General features: G+C 32.6%; 1 protein-coding gene across 1 annotated transcript; it reads left to right on the top strand.

Moving 5' to 3' along the window:
• The first annotated feature begins 1,094 nt into the window (after positions 1-1,094).
• On the top strand, positions 1,095-17,728 carry LOC145331822 (uncharacterized). The gene is made up of 15 exons (XM_080176670.1): positions 1,095-1,201; positions 1,884-1,924; positions 2,846-2,897; positions 7,244-7,306; positions 7,966-8,032; positions 8,099-8,156; positions 8,921-8,969; positions 9,229-9,336; positions 9,796-9,922; positions 10,353-10,463; positions 11,892-12,007; positions 12,279-12,380; positions 15,887-15,949; positions 17,138-17,229; positions 17,605-17,728. The coding sequence occupies exons 1-15, from the start codon at positions 1,120-1,122 to the stop codon at positions 17,614-17,616; spliced, it is 1,143 nt and encodes a 380-aa protein (XP_080032796.1). The 5' UTR covers positions 1,095-1,119; the 3' UTR covers positions 17,617-17,728.
• The last annotated feature ends 359 nt before the right edge of the window (positions 17,729-18,087 follow it).

The raw sequence follows: 18,087 nt of genomic DNA, 5'->3' as shown, positions 1-18,087 counted from the left end.
TGGGAATTGGGGCCCGATCTGTAAGGGTTAAAAATTGTACTTTTCTTGCTATAGCTACGCTTCTTATGACTAATTCATAGTTTAAATCATGGTTCTAAAGTCAATTAGTTTCATTAATGTGACGACATAATTACGATCTAAATTGTTCTATAATCCTAGTGTCATATTGTTTTTTTTATATGTTTATAGAACCAGCTAAAGTGTAAAACCACATTTAGAAATTAGGAAAATAAGATAATTATGAATAAGAACCTGCATCTATATTTTTCAAAAACCAAGCTTTTCTACAATTAGGGTAGGTTCGTTCGTCCGTAACAGTTATCTCTTTTCGTTAATTTAAATATGTAAGAATTGTCCTATCCATTTAGAACTTTACATGATAAATCTTAAAACAATTAGGTGCGATTAGCAACACTATAATCTATGCTTTTTAACAATTTGATAACAATTTTTATATGATTATCCTCTTCATCAGATTTTGGAATGATTCTCATGACAACAAGGTAATCAATCAAATCCTATATGTTTACGTTTGACCTTTTGTATCCTAAATTTACGCAATTTGGCAACGAACTTTTGTACAACATAAATTTAGAAATCAACGGTCTGCTTATTAAGCTTTTACACTTCCTTTAGATTTTATAGTTTTTTTTTTCTTCTATAAATTCATCTATCTAGCTATATATCTATCTATCTATCTATCTATAAGAAATATATCCATCTTTCTATCCCTATATCTATCCATCTAGCTATCCATCTATCTATCCATCTATCTATACATATATTTATCCATCTATCTATTTATTTATCTATCCATATATCTATACTCCTATCTATTTTTATATCTATCCTCCTATGTATCTATCTATCTATGTATCTATCTATCTATCTATCTATCTATCTATCTATCTATCTATCTATCTATCTATCTATCTATCTATCTATCTATCTGCATATATGTAAAACCAAAGTAGTAACTGAGTGAACGTATTAACATGCAGTGGTTGAACAAAATTTCTATCTATCTATCTATCTATCTATCTATCTATCTATCTATCTATGTATCTATCTATCTGTATACATGCAAAACCAAAGTAGTAACTGAGTGAACGTATTAACATGCAGTGGTTGAACAAAATTTCTCTAATTTTTATGGTTTTTACTTCACCAACTATAACGCTTAGTAATCAACGTAGAGATAGTAAGTTTTTTTTATTTATTTTAAATTTATTAATACTTTATTAATTCACTAGTTTCTTTGTCTCTAGCCTCAAGGGGAAGGTGAGGGGTCGGGGAGGGGAAGAGGATGTCAGGAAAATAGCCAAAAACCAGCCCAAGACAAATATAATGCTTCCCTAAAAAATACACACCATCAAGACCAGTAATTGCCGAGATTTTAACCTTCAGACAAAAAAATTAAGTAAAGGAAATGAATTTCTTAAAAATTTAAACAAATTATGTTGGGGGGGTATTCTTTTAGAGCTTCGCCTTTTCTCTTGGAAAAGCAGAGGTACCCTCATCCCACCATAAAGTTATAAATATTTTCTTGATCCATGAACAGACAGACAAACAGTTTAGACTTGTAGATTAACTTTGCTTTTAATAAGAAATTTGCATTTTGCTTCGCTGTTTTTTTATTAGTTTTAGCAGCGCAGCTAAACTATAACTATGTTATATGTCCGTCTGTCCGTACGTCAGTATGTAACTCCGTTATGATGTTTTAGCATATATATTTTCACATTATTATTTTGGTGGTTTCTCTTAAATATGCCACTTATTTTTTTCCTATTATACTGTTTTTTTATTATTTTTTTTAACTTCCAATGCTGCAAAACTTATTATCCTCGTTTTTTTATTTAATTAACAATTATTATTATTTTTAGAAGGTTTCTCATTGTTCTCCCTAGTTCAATTTCCAAATGAGGTAAGAGAAGCGAGGCATGCTACTCTATAGGTATTTTCTATTGGTCTGTATGTCGTTATTGTAAAGATGTTTTGGGTGGGGGAGTGGAGTAATGATAAAAGTATGATTTGGTTGTATAAACTAGCAGTGTACATAGAACAGATCTATAGTATAGATGTATATACACTGATACAGACAACTACCTCCCTTCCTTTTTCAAAAACCTCTTTCGTCTGCTTCTAAATTATTTTCTGCTACTTTTCTGTGTTAAAATAACCGACACAATTGGTTGATTTTCAATGGCCCAATAGAAAGGTTGCACTAAGCGGTTGCGATGGGGAGATACAGTTTTTTAACCCCTTCTCCCTCTAGTGTTTTACTCTAATGCCCTTAGATTTCCACCAAAAAATTTAATCTTTTATAAAAGCAAGGGATGCACGATGATTTAATGCCATTGACACCTGAATGAATCATTAGAGGTTCTCGGAATGTGTTTACGTTAAGATCTCGCCATCAACTGGACCGTTATGGTTTTCCAAGGAGCTTCACATAGGGCCTATGATACATAGATTTAGGGTATAACTCTACCATTTATTTCGATTATGTTATTTATTAGATTGGACAGGTCCAATCCTTCACAAAAGGTGAACTGAGATAATATTCATCTCATTTTCTGTGTGTAAAAGTGTACTTAATTATGCATTTTTTAAGAATCGGTCTGTTATACCTTTAAAAAGTACTTTACTTTGATTTTTCTTTTTTCTAATACGTTGATTTTGTGTATAAATATGTTAAATTTTATTTTTTCTAAAAAATTCTATATTTTTAATGATTTATACTAATATATAACTACATTAGAAACTTATTTATTTTTTTTTAAATTGAGACGCCTAGTGGCAAAATTTTGAACTAAATATAATAAAACTTTTTCTCTAACTTCAGCAATGTGTAACTAAAGTGTCGCCAGAACTAATTGGAACCTGTGTTACCAGAGGCATAATTTCAATTTTATCAGATGATTCTTTAAAAACAAGAATTATGGTATCCATATCAAGCGAAACTAGCAAAAAAAGTAAAAAGTATTAACTTTTGATCAAATTATGATAATTTTTGAATTTGGTGTCCAAATAAATTAAGACTTTACTTAGAATTTCCAACCATTAATTCTAGTGCTAAATTCAGCTTACCTCAAGGAACAAGGAAAGGGGTGTGTGCAGGTGATATGTTTCAAAATAGACCAAAACCTGCCATTTACAAATTAGTCTGGCCGTTCCAGAGATCTTACTTGACTCACAAACACAATAAAAAGACAAAAACAAATATAAAAGTAACAGGATGTTTGTCTTTCTATCTGTGCGAACCTTAACCCTTACAGATCGGGCCCCAATTCCCACCTTAATAGATCGGGGGGGGGGGGGCTCAAAGAGCCCCCACCCTCTATCTCGGCTCCTGGTACAGATAAAGATAAAATTTTTTTCTGGTGGTTCATGTGTATTTTTAGAGAAAATTACTTTTTCTAGTCATAGCAGTCAGACCGCTTTTTAGCGGCCAGCCGCTAAATTTTAAAACAGCTGTAGAGCGGCCAATTTTGCAGCTAGGATGCCCAAATTTTAGGACGAACTTTTATTTTTCATAACAAAAAAATTACTTTTTCCGATCATCGCCAAAAAACGGCAAATTACGGAAACCGCCATTTTCGGCGGTTACGGCGGTAAAACGGCGGTTGGCGGCGCAAATTAATATTTTTATCTGTTTATTATTGCTCAAGGATTTACCAAAAAAAATTATACGGTTCTAGCTGTAATAGAAGCCACGATATTCATGATATATGTCCGTAGTAAAAGCCGGACAAAAATCGGTCATAAAGTCGGTCAGGGAGCGGTCAAACGGTCATAACACCACTTTTCTCAGATGGTTATTGATATCTAAGTATTCACCAAAAAAAATTTAGGTTTCTACCTTATACACAAAAGTCATAATGTAGAAATTAAGATTTATATATAATTTTTCCTAATTTTTTTTGCTACCCAACCGACTTTGACCGGACACCACGACCGACACAGACCAGATATCCTAATAAAATCAACTCTTGCCGACGTATAATTACTAAACTTAAAAAGTCATGAAGTTACAGCTCTCCATCTTACCTACAAAAAAAATGAGATTGAAAAAACTAGAGGGGGGGGTCTTTGAGCCCCCTTCCCCCCCGATCTGTAAGGGTTAAGATCTCGCTAACAGATGGGTAGATATATTTTTCCTTAATAAGATTGATATATAATGGGGGAGGGTTTCTCTACCCTCCCAATGAAGATCAAATCTGAAAAAAATTGCAGTCCCTCCAAAAAAATTTTACAAATGCTTTGATAAAAAACTAAAATTGACAGTGGAGGGGGTACATAGCCTGTTCGTTTCTTGGTCCAGTTGCAATATTATGGAAACCGCCAGTAATACAGACGTATAAACTAACATACAAGCTAGTTATAGAGTAGCTGCGCTACTTGAAACATCCTGGAATAGAAAAAAAGAGAAAAGGGTTTGGATGAAATAATATTTACACAGTTGGGACAAATAAACTTCTTTATATAAAACTAGTTGCTTTGCCCCAAGCCTCAAAGATAAGGTGGAAAAGGTAAGGAAAATACACTAAAACCACACAGAGACATATATGAAGCTTACTTGAAAATTACAACCATTTAGATCACTATTCTCTGAGATCTTAAACTTTAGACAAAAAACCTTACAGTAATTTATAATACTAGCGGATGCACCCCTAGCATCTAGGGGCTCTATATTCGAAGGGATATGGAAGCACAGAAAAATAGCCTAAAACCATACTCTGACTTATTTATAAAAATAAGACAGCCTAAAACTATCTAAGAACCTATAGGCAGCTTCTCTGTAAAGGAGAACCATATCGGTTCAGCAGTTAGCGAGATTCTTTGATACAAAAAAAATAGCTTACTATTTTTTATTTGTAGGATAGGATAGATACAAGTATATTATTTGCTAGTGGTTGAGTTATTATAGGGTTGATTTTTAAGTCTGGTTAAATTTTGTTCATTAATATATCTGAAAAGGCTAAATGTAATTATTATCTAAAAGTCTTGTATCTCTCCTAAACAGGTTTTTAGCTGTTTTAAATAATGATATAATGTTAAGACAAATGTTGTGAAACCAAAGAAGTAACTGATAATACAAACAAAAACATCATCACAATTTTTAATTTAAAAGCGGATTTCACTTTCCTAACTGTTTGAAAGCGATCAAAGATGAAGGAAAAGAAAATATTTTCTTTAGCATACACAGAACAAAAATACCTGGGATCCTTCTTATACATTGCTGGATAGACAGATAGATAGATAGTTAGATATATAGTTTGGTAGATATTCAGTATTTTCAATAGAAAAAATATAGATATATTTGGATGCTATAATATGTTTTATTAGTAGCAAACTAAATTTAATATATTTTAATTTAAGACGCTTAAATTATATTTATTTCGTTTATAATTATGTATATGTAGTACGACCTCACTTTATCTGGATTGTAGAGTAGCTTCGCTCCTCAGCTCTAATCTTCTGTTTAATCACCTCCCACTAGGGGCGGAGCCATTGTTTATGTAAATATGAACCTATTATTTTGTACATCTGTGTTACTAATGGTTAATTTTAATCTTTATTATGTTTTGTCAAAAGGATTATTGTAGTTAATGGCCCTACCTCTAGGATGGGGCCATATTTGTATAAAACGATTTTGATTATGCTTTATTTAGTACTTTAATTATATTTGCTTATCTTTGTACCTAATCCATGTATTATCTTGTAATATTGTAAATAACTAGTAATCTGACCACTTTCATGTAACAAACATCTAAACTGAATCCTGTATTGGTTCATAGTAATAAGCAGATCAGCGAAGCTGATCTATAGCAAGTGAAGGTACGTCCGTCTGTCTGCATCGCTTGTTGTTACAAACCCCCGAAACTAGAAAAGAGGCCACACTCCCACATTTATTTATTTACATTTAGGGTAACTTTACAACAGGGCCTTTTAAGTCAAAGAAAATCTGAATGTTGAAAACAAAAAATAATAGATAGGTAAATAGATAGATAGAATGTTTAATAGAAAGAATGTTCTATGAATTTAAGAGTTAGATAAAATAAAGAATTTAAAAAAGGTTCACATGCAGATCAATATAAAAAAAATATTAGATAGAAAGTGAAATATATAGACAAATAGATTGATAAACAAATAAAATGTTAAGTAGAAAGGGATATAAGGAAACCCATATAAAAATGAAGGAATAGTTAAAGATAACAGAAATATGATTGTTGTAATATATTTTCTTTTTTTATTCCTCATATTACTAATTTCTTAACCCTTAACGGTCGGGGGGGGGGGGCGTTGAACGCCCCCCCCTCCGGTTTTTTCTATCTCATTTTCTGTGTGTGAAAGATGAAGAGCCCAAACTGCTTGACTTTTTAAGTATGGGTATGACACATAACTGAGAGTTGGAATTTTTTGAATATCTCCATCCTGGCGGGCACAGGATGCCAGCAAACCTGGCAGGGTCATCCAGGTAAAGAGCAAAAATATTTTTTTGACTAAAACAAAGCATTTTATCATACCAAAATACTAAAAATCCTCTAGTAGTACATCCTTATATGAAATACAGGTGTTCAAGTCACTTTCAGGTTCCAGGTATGATCCTGCAGGTCCTGATCCTCCAGGTCTCCAGAAATCTTTAAAAGGCTCCTGTGGCCGCATTTTTTGACTTAGAGACTTCAAATTTTAAACTTAAGCTTTTCTTACATGTCTACATAACATATTAAAATTTCATGAAGATCCGCCGCCGTTTTCCCGCCGACCGCCGACTGCGGCGGCTGGCAGCTGCCAAGTACAGCTGCGGCCGCTGAAATTTATATTTTGATATTTCTAATGTAAAATTTACATAAAGATAAACATTTTCTGGAAAAAAATTTTTCTTCTAGCTTCAAAAATAAGAAAATTACAGCCGTTTGAAATTTTTAAGTAAAAAAGGACCTAAAAACAAAGGTTGTTAAATAAAAGGGTGAAGGAAGCGAAAATTGACTTAGACTTATAAAAGGTCGGAAATTCATTATCAAACAGGGGACTTGCACAAAAAAATTTAGCCCTCTAGCTCTAATAGGAACTGAGATAATAAGGGGGGGCGTTGAACGCCCCCCCCCCGACTGATTAAGGTGCGGCAAGGGGCCCGACTGTAAAGGGTTAAAGGACTAATAAGGATCTTCCTTCACAATTACAGTTCCAAAGATCTTAAATAACAGAATGGATTAAGATTGAAATTATGTGTGGCCAGGTGAATGTAATTCAGCTGGTGGATCTTCTTCTGGAGGCTGTGCTGCAGGATTTGGAGTATGCTGTAAGTTTTTGATTGTTGGATATATAATTTGGGTACATAAATAGCTAGATAAAAACATTACTTGATACATCAATAGATATATAAATAAATACATCAATAGATACATTAATATGTAGATACATCCATTGTTACATAAATATATGTTTATGTATATCAATAGATACATTACTAGATACATCAATAAATACATCAATAGATACATTGATAGATACATCGATTGATAGATCGATAGATACATTGAGAGATACATCAATAAATACATTGATATGTACATTGGTAGAAACATCAATAAATACTTAGATAGATACATCAATAGATACATCAATAGATACAATAATAGATACATTAATAGATACTTTGATAGATACATCGATAGTACCATTGATAGATACATAAATAGATACATCAATAGATACAGCGATAGACATATTGATAGATACATCAATAAATACATCAATAGAAACATCAATTTGATAGATACATCGATAGATACATCGATAGATACATCAATTTGATAGATACATTAATAGATACATTGATAGATCCATCGATAAATACATCGATAGATACATCGATAGATACATTGATAGATACATCGATAGATACATCAATAGATACAACTATAGATACATTGATAGATGAAAACATGTTATATTTAGGTTTACTAACAGCTCAGACATGTGGAACAACCATATCAAGAAATAATACTTATATCACAAATCCTGGGTATGTTGAAATAATATGTGTATGCTTATTTTATTTATCTATTAATATGTCTTGTATCACTTTTAGGTTTCCCACAGCTTATACTCCTGGAAGTACGGGTACTTGTTGGTTTAAAATTGAAAAGGTAGACAATCATTATAATGTACTGTTAGGGGGGGAGATGTAAGCTGCTTGAAAGTGTTACTTAAAAATAAAAGATTTATTTCCAAAGGTAAATATAAATAAACCCACGACTGTAGCTCATCCGCTTGTCGTCAGGAAGGTGATAGGTTTGAATCTTGGTCCGACACTGCGTCATAACTAAAGACGTTAAAAATGGTTCCTACTGCTGCTATGTCAGGTGCGCGACATAAATAGTTAAGAGAAGGGGGAATGCCTTGGCCCAAAAGAGGAGCAACTCAATAAAATGCACAGTTAGGACTTCTCAGACAAAGGTCATGCCATCAAAGGGTTGGTTGTCTGATGGGCAAATGGACACTTTACACCACAATCATAGGGCTTAGAGCTTACAACCCTATTCCACATCCATAAAAAAAAAGCCACATTGTTACAGAAACACTGCCAAATTGTCAGCGGCCTATGCTCCCCCTGTGGAGTGAAAAGGCTTGTTACTGTTAAATATAAATAGGGTGATTTACTGATATACAGTTACAATTTTATAGGTTTTGTGGGATTTCTTCTTGAAAGAGATTGCATTTGTGATAAATAGGTTTCTTACTTTGAAGATTAGACACTTAATTATTTGAATTTTTGGGTATTTTTATAACCTGATATACCTTTTACAAAAGCTGAGTCCTTAGGAAGCTGCCTCTAGAAAATAATAAAAGACAAGCAGACATACAAAAATACATCTTATTATTAGCTATAACAATATTTATTTATTCTTAGTGCAAGCCAGATATTTGTCAACTTAGGTTTGACTTTGTTACTTTTACAGGTAAAGTTTTAAAAGATTTTTCATTCATCTAAAAGTACACCCCCAATAAACAAAAAAGTATGATAATATCTATAGATATATAAAAAACTAAAATCCTAAAACAATCACATGACCAAAAAAATGAATCAAAATCTTAAGCTACAGACCTCTTACAACTTTAAAAAATATAATTTGTCCTTGTACTGTAAAGGCTTACATACATTTTTAGTTTACTGTATGTCTGTCATCAATTTACAGAACTAAATATTTATAAACATAGGTTTTGCTTTTGGTTCAACCGGTACCTGTACAGACACATTTTCTGTGGAAGCTTCCAGCTCAGGATATACTCCTCCAAAAATATGTGGAACCAATAGGGGATATCATAGTAAGTAAAAATAAAATAAATAAGTATTTCATCATCCATAAGAAGTAAATGACAAAAGTATGAAAGTCAGATAATTTAATTTCTTGTATTCATTCGAATCCGGTGGATAGGAACCGGTTCTCATCCATACGAAAAAACTATGTCTATCATCATATTATATCCAACTTTCTACAAATATAGAAATGTACAATCATATTAAAAATCAGATGTATTGTTCAAATAAAAATTATGTTTATAAGAAAATCATCTATGTTTTAATAACAATATTTCATGTAACATGACTAATTGACCAAGTAACCAAGTTAATTTTATACTGATTGATGTATACTATATTTAATATGTATACTGTATTTAACAATTATAGGTAGCTATTGTTTTGCTATTGCTAAGAGTTTATTTTGAAAGATAGATAGAGTTTGCCAGTTTGCCAATATTACATTTAATATCTGTTTATTTCAGTGTATGCTGAGATAGGTAGAGATGCAACTGATTATGCTACTGCTATAATAACTTATGGGGCTAGAGTGGCAGATGCTAAACAATTCAATATTCTAATCTCACAGATTGAGTGCAGTTCAATAATGAGGTCAGCACATATTTGATCAAATATTTGTTCTCCCTATGTGTCTTAATATTAGGTAAACTGAATCTAATTTATTACGACCCAAACAACCCATGACAATTTTGATATTTTGCCCTTCATTGACTATCAACCTATATGTTCTCTTATGTAAAATTATCAAAAATAATAATCCCACAATTAAGATTCCAAACACTCAAATCCATCTTTTTTAAAGATTTGCATTGGGGTGTAAATTTCCCATTTTTTCCTGTACTTCCAATATTACTTGGATAGTAGTTATTTATCACATCATATTATAACCAGCTTTCCCTAGACAAAACTGGTGTTATTTTTATGATTTCCAGAAAATTGTCTGTAATACAGTGCTGTACATAATTTTTGCAGTATGCCTGACGGTTCTAATTCATCTTAAACATATTTTTCTGCTACCTAGAGCTCCAACTGACTGTGCCCAATGGTATACTGAGTCATCTGGAACCATTCAGAGTTACAATTGGCAGGAGTCACAACTATTAAAAGGCATGGACTACAGAATTTGTATCAGGTAAACTACTGGAACTAATAAAACTTATTTCTCGCATCATATTATAAATTGCTTTCCACGGATTTAAAATGTAAAATTATGAAATTATAACCAGCATATTTAATCACAAGATGAACCTAGTAAAAGTAGCTGGCTCAGATAATGACGTAAAAAAATTAACCAACGAGAGGCCACTATAAATTTTACCATTGGTCAATTACAGTGTATACTGGCCTCTCATTGGTTAATTTTTTTGACGTCATAATCTGAGCCAGCCACTTTTACTAGCTGTTTTACCATGATGTTTTATAACTGGAAAGTGTGACATATGGAAACAACTTTAAACAAAAGAAATCAAATAGGAATAGGAAATTAAATGAAAAAAAAATTTAATTGTAACTAGCAATAAAATGTATAAATTTATGTTTAAACTCTCTGTGAAAAAGAAATTGTATTCTTTGTGTAATGTATTGAGAGATAATCCTTGAAATGGAATGAATGCATATAATATTCCAGATTTTCTATTATGATTCTTACAGGGCTCTTCACCTTTTTTTATTCTATGCATTCTAAGCTAGATCTTTAAATCACAGCGATGCTTCTGTCAATGCCTCTTGTGAGGTGATTTTGAAAGCTGCTCATCTAATAGCAATTTTTAAATCAATATGGCAGTGGTGAACCAGGACACACTATGGAAACACCCACCGGCTCACTGGCATTGCAAAATGACCACTGTCACTGAACTAGTGGGTATTTCCTAAGTGTCTCCTGGCTAACCACTGAAATTTTGATTTAAAGATTCATGTTTTAAAGGCAGCACTAGCAGTGGCAGTGGGCAGCACTAAATTATTTAAAGATCCAGCTCTTGTATTGTATTGTTTTATCTTTCTCTCTAAAAACATTTCAATGTTACATAAATTATGTTATGCTAGAGATATGATGTCACTATAACTTGAATTTTTGCAATGGTAAGATAATAAATTATGCAAATAAAGTTTTATGAGGAAAATATTACAAGTATCGGAGTACTATGTACATCATTATACATAAATATTTTATACTTTAGAACGCTTAATATCAATATATATCTTCCTATTAACAATTATGGTGCTTTCCCTCAAAGTGCCTACCAAGCTCAGACCTCATTTTTTTTTAAATTTTTAAAATTAACTATAAGGGGGGTAATTTCTTTCTTTGACAATCTGCTGTAAACAAATCTGCATTATCTTGAATCTAAAGGTTATTACAGTTTAACCTTCCAAGTTGTAGAGCTAGCAGATTTATATCTTACAATATTGCTAATAATACATAGTCTAGGGGTTTATCAAAAGAATAGTATACATTAACTGGTAAAGGATACAGTCATTAATCAAAATGTCCTCTAATTTGCTTTTCAAGATTGTCAAACATGTGATTACTAACTTCTTGAAAAAATATAAAATCTTTTAGGGATGAGAAAGGGTACTGTTCCATAACCTATAGAGAATCAACAGGGACATCAGTGGACTCATTCAGTATTCTGAATCCTGCTGCTCCAAGTTCTACCACAGCTGAATCTACTACAGGTTACACTTTATAGACATCATTAGACTTAGTAAATGCAATTAAACCTCCTGTTATTAACCCTTTTTTAACTAAGAGCTGGTATTGTCTTTTTATATAAAGTATTCTTCTAAAAGGTAGTAAATCTTCTGTTTGACAGTCATACCAAAAGAAGGGGTATGATCTGAAAGTGACAACTAAAAGGACTTAATGCAAAGGTTATGGAAAAAGTGTTTTATGGGATACATCTATAACCTCAATCAAAATCGTAATAGAGACGTATTTATATTTCAGGGTCCTGTATACTGACAGGTGGCTCTGGCCTTATATTTCCAGAACTTAGTTCTGATGGAATCCTGCCACTGAATCCTGTTCTCCTACAAGAGCCTTTTCCAAGTAAAGTTATATATTTACAGCAAATGTTCTCGATAAATAAAGAGTGTTATTTGTATACTATTGTTACGGAATCATAGTTTTCTAAAGAAATTCATTTTTGCTAGGATTGTTTTTTTGATTAATTGAGATCCTAGACCAACAAAAATATGTAATTAAATATGAGAAAGTTACTTGGAAAAGCAGAGCCGAAATCAAACAATAATTAATCTAGGAAATCACATCTTGCTTTCTTACATAACTAGCGGTTACGCCCCTAGAGGCCTCTAGGGGCACTTGAGGAGAGGGAAGTCAAAATTGATAACCCAATTTCTTATTTTAGATTTTTTTTAAAGTAAAACAAATTTTTGGGTGTGGTAATTTTTTTTGTTTTTTTGGGGGGGGACATATTTTTCCTTTTTTTGGGGGGGGTATATTTTTCCTATTTTTTGGGGGGGGGGGGGGTTGGGAATGTCTCACCCCCCAAGAAAATAGTTATAAACCTTCCTGGGACCTATGAGAAGCTACCCTGTTAAGTAGAACCCGATCGGTTCAGCGGTTAGCCAGATCCCATGTTACAAAAAAACACACAGACACACAAATAGACAAACAGACATTCTGTTAGTTTAGTATAAGGATATAATTGTTTACAAGACATTGTGGTAATGGACACATGATTGAAACCTCTTGTTACACAACAATGGTAAGATGGCCAGGAAAATAAACATCAACTTTAAACAGTTAGGGAGCCTAACTTAACTTGCAGGCTTAGCCTTTTAAGGTGTCATAATTGAGTCTGGAACACATGGCATCATACTAGAGAAGTAATAGTTATTTCATTTTATAAACAGCTTTTCGCGGATATAGAATGTACAATTATAAGATTAAAACTGGTTTTAAACTTATGATATACATAAAAGCTGGATATAATATGATGCTAGACATAGTTTTTTTGTATGGATAGGAACTGGTTCCTATCCACCGGATTTGAATGTATATGAGAAAAAATATTACCTACTGTTGATATATAAGATGATAAATAGAAAGAGTAGTAGGAATGCATTACCAACACACAGTTAGAATTTCCAGACAGAAGTTGTGTAATCAAATCAAATGATTGGTTGTCTAATGGGTTTACTTAAATCCCTTTGTGTTAAAGCAGAAAAATAAATATTATTTCCTGAAATGTTGGACCTCATATCAGTGTGTCATGAAATAGATGAAATAGGAAAACAGTTAATTAGCAATCAAAACTGGTATTAAGTGATACACCTTACTTTAACAAGATGGGAGACTAGGCCATTAGAATAATAAGCAAGTATCTAGTAAAGAAACTCATGTCCGCTGGGTTAATAGTGGTTCTCAGCCATACAGAAAAATCATGTATAGCATTGTAATAAAGACAATTTTCCATTTCAATGATGTGATAAATAACTATTCAATAACTATTTGTGGACCCACTTATTTTATCCTTGAAGCTAAGGCTGTGGTAAAACAATCCTTAGACATTGCTTGCTAAACATATTTCTATCAAATGTTTTATATTTGATAAGACAATAATTTCTAACTATAAAATTGACCATTAATCTGTAAGTTATGGGTAGATTAAGAGGCCATAAAATGCAGAAAGAGATAACTGTGCACTATATTTATTATTAGTAGCAAAACTATAATATAATTAGAATTTGTCCATAGTCAAACAGAACAAAATCTCATAAATCTTATATTATCTAGTTGATATGGTTCTCCTTTACAGTGAAGATTCTTCCCGGTCCCATGGTTTACATCTATGTAGGGGAACTTAACAATATAAAAAGAAATTGCACATTAGAAGAAGTGACACCGAACAAATATATTTGGGAATAGTCCCTTTCATAACATTGCCCCATTTGGGGCGATTTGTCATATTTTCAAAATAGCTTTTTACAGGGTATTTTAGGTTAGGTTAGGTTATATTGGGTTAAATGATTGCCCCACAGGGTTGGAGCCCCTCTTGAGGCCAGAAATAGGAGAAAAGCTACTGTCTAAAATAGGAAGAATCGCCCCATAAGGTGCAATGTTACAAAAGGGACTATACCCAAATATTTTTTTTTCCAAATTAAATTTAAAAACTTTTATTGAAGGTAGAAGGTGGATTTCAACTCCTGCCCCATTTTTTTACCTTCTTAAGTGTCAACCAATTAGGTATGCTGAGCAGCATTTGCGGATGAAAAAGTATTTTCAAGTCCTCAACTGTTAAAACTATTTGGGACACAATTTCATCCCAAATTGGTTCAACATCCCATCTCAGAATTAAATTCAAAATAAATTAAATTTTCCTCTCTTTTTAGAAGCAAAGCCTCTATATAACTCATTTTTCCAGTCAGTGTGTCTCTATCTTAATGATTTTTCCTTTAAGCAAGTATTTTTAGCTCATTTTGAAATATGATCTACCACATAACTAGATAAGATAGGCTTCCTAAACTTCTTGTATAGATAACCATTATCAACTATTTTTGAAGTATTCCCGATCAGGGAGGGAGGGGACATTGGGCGGTTTATTACACTAATCCCCAAATTTTTATAAATAACATTCATTACCTTACTTAAGTGACTTTCAATGAATTTTTATTGGTTAATTTCAATAAGTTGAGTGTCCAAACATTACAACCACTAATTATAATATACAGAAGGGGTAATTTTGTGTATCATCTTTTGGGATATACATAGATTTTTCGGCCTTTGTCATATCCCTTTAGATTGCTGATTGCTATTTCAGAGTTAAGTTAGTTATTTGACTGTTTACAAGAATTTTCATGTCTTAGCTATGCTACTTATGGATGTTGTCCTTATTGTTTTTCTCTCTTTCTGGAAAAGTCCTGAGACCTGACTTCAAGTCAACAGATTAGCTGTGCTGTAGTTGTTAAATACCATGATATCACAGTACAATTAATGTATTAGATAAATTAATAATTTAATGTGACATCTGTAAGAGTAAAAGTCTAAAGAACCTGCTTTAAATTTATTATATAATTAAAGAAATGTGTTAAAAACTAGGGATTCAAGTCATGTTACAATTTTTACTCCTTTTCAGAAATTTTAAACCTGGTAGACAGCTAATACATTACTTGGTATCAATCGTAGAAGTAACAGGATGTCTTCTGATTTTCTTTGTTCTAAGGATATACTTGTTTGTAACTTAAGATCTCAGCTCATCCTATAATATAAAGTAGTAAGGTGTTTTTGTCTCAAGGTTAATTTCTCAGATATTGCTGGTTCAAATGGGTTTTACTTTTAAGTAATAACATATTGATGTCTTGGGTTGGTTTTAGACTATTTTCTGACATTCCCAACCCTCCTGTAGAAGTTGAAGCTTAATATCTTGGAGACTACTGGTCCGAATTGATTGTACTTTTCAGTGAAAAATCATAAATGGCTTGGTGTGGTTTTTAGGCTATTTTTTTATCTCCTTATCCCTCCATTAAAGGCAAAGGGCGAAGTAACTAGTTTATATACATATAGGTCATAAATTTTAGTATTTTTTATTTCAGCCCAGTTTTGTGGAGGATACTTTGGGGTGGATGGTGCTACTTCTAAGGGATATGCCTTGACAAGTAAGAACTTTCTACCTTAGAAATTATTCGGATCTACTGCAGTTCACGGTAAAATATTACTGGTAACGAATATTGCCAAAAATCTATGAAGTTTAAAGGCTGCTAGCTGCCAAACGGATGAACGTACAGATCATGCCTCCACACTGTTTTAAGCGATAAAAGAAGGCCTACAAATAATCTGGAATAGCCATAAATCAATAATGCATAATTATCTCGCAGTGCAGAGAAATGCGCGAGAAAGGCCTATTTTACGCGTTTTTTTCTTCAGTGAAGCTTTCCCTGTGCATCATTGGATTTTAGCTATTCCAGATTATTTGTAGGCCTTTTTATACCGCTTAAAATGGTGTGCGGGTTTGATCTGTACATTCAGCCTTTTGGCAGCTAGCAGCCTTTAAAATTCATAGATTTTTGGCAATATTCGTTACCAGCAATATTTTACCGTGAACTGCAGTAGATCCAATTATTCTTTATGTTATTTACTCCATCCATTTACCGTCTACCTTCTGTAATGCTAAGATGATTTTGTTCTACAATTGTATAGGGACAAAATCAGCCATGTGACGTCATTAGAATGAGGGAATATCCAGCTTTTTTTTTTCTTTCCACTTCTCCTCTTATATCCCTCATTTTTATGACGTCACATGGATAATTTTTGAGACGCTTTGTCCCCCTCCTTACAATTTATTCAATTATGTCAGGTAGGGGACATTATAATGTAAATTACGCTGGTAACCAAAGTTTTAAAATCACTTTATCTTTTTCCGTGGCTTAAAAACTTTTGGGTACTTTAATAGAATGTTTATTGCTAGGTTTCAAACTAGTAGTGTCTAAACTTTTCAACCAATAGTTTCAATCTACAGATGAATGTATATTAAATAATATTTCATTGTCTTATCCATTAAAATCTCTGGTAAAATTCGAGTTACACTCGAATGGGATTAATCCATTAGTCCGTCCATCCGTCTGTCTGTCTGTCCGTCCGTCTGTCTGCTTGTCCGTCCCTTAAGATCTCGGTAACCAGTGAACTGAATGGATTCTACTCTTCAGAGAATATACCTACTGGTCCTGTGGTTGTTTTAGGCTATTTTCTTGGGGTTGCACAACCAGAAGTACTTATTTTTTTAATTACCTCTTGGGGCAAAGACCCTAGAAGCTAGGGGTGGAGCCACTAGTAACAAATATATTAAGGTGCCAGGAAGCCATTCCAATTCCACCTATTTACAAAATCATCAGGAACATTGAACAGTCCTTCTACTGGATTTTCTCTAGAATATACACAGGTAAATAGATATAATGCAATTAAAAAGCATCATGTTTTAAATGGACATACACAATCTGTGGTAACTTTTATAGAGCAGTTACGCATTGTCCTAAATCGTACCTAGCTGTTAAAGGAACCATCATGCAAAGTTTGAAATTGATAGGACAATCATATCAATTCTATTTTATGAACTAAGAAATCTCGCCTTTAGCTTATCAAACATTGTTCTCCTTTACATTGAAACTTCTTATGGGTCCAAGAAAGGTTAATAACTATTTTAGAAAACAGCAACCTCCGTCAAAAAATCTTCTATTTCTAACATTAAACAAACAATTACGGCTATTTAAATTAAAAATATGTTTAACCAGTGCTTTTTATTTTTATTTTTTTCTAGAATCCATGCTAAAGAATCTAAAGAAAAGAAGTGAAATATGAAGCTTAACTATTTATCTGTTTATTTATACTTTTGTAATTGTTAAATGAATCTCAAAGTAAATAAAATTTGTTGTTTAACCCTTTACAGTCGGGCCCCTTGCCGCACCTTAATCAGTCGGGGGGGGGGGGGGGGGGCGTTCAACGCCCCCCCATATTATCTCAGTTCCTATTAGAGCTAGAGGGCTAAAAATTTTTGTGCAAGTCCCCTGTGTTATGATGAATTTCCGACCTTAGGTAAGTCAAGGTCAATTTTCGCTTCCTTCACCCTTTTATTTAACAACCTTTGTTTTTAGGTCCTTTTTTACTTATAATTTTCAAACGGCTGTAATTTGCTTATTTTTGAAGCTAGAATAAAAATTTTTTAGCAGAAAATGTTTATCTTTATGTAAATTTTATATTTGAAATATCAAAATATAATTTCAGCGGCCGCAGCTGTACTTGG

The sequence above is a fragment of the Acartia tonsa genome, chromosome 11 (genome assembly GCF_053477335.1).
Source record: "Acartia tonsa isolate MP-2025a chromosome 11, ASM5347733v1, whole genome shotgun sequence".
Classification (NCBI taxonomy): Eukaryota; Metazoa; Arthropoda; class Copepoda; order Calanoida; family Acartiidae; genus Acartia; species Acartia tonsa.
This window is presented reverse-complemented; position numbering and strand designations above follow the sequence as displayed.

Bases quoted from the DNA above. Each gene is read 5' to 3' on its own strand.
- LOC145331822 (XM_080176670.1), top strand. From the start codon at position 1,120: ATGCAGTGGTTGAACAAAATTTCTCTAATTTTTATGGTTTTTACTTCA. The intron at 8,033-8,098 runs GTATGTTGAAAT...TATCACTTTTAG, and splicing joins ACTTATATCACAAATCCTGG to GTTTCCCACAGCTTATACTC. The intron at 10,464-11,891 runs GTAAACTACTGG...AAAATCTTTTAG, and splicing joins GACTACAGAATTTGTATCAG to GGATGAGAAAGGGTACTGTT.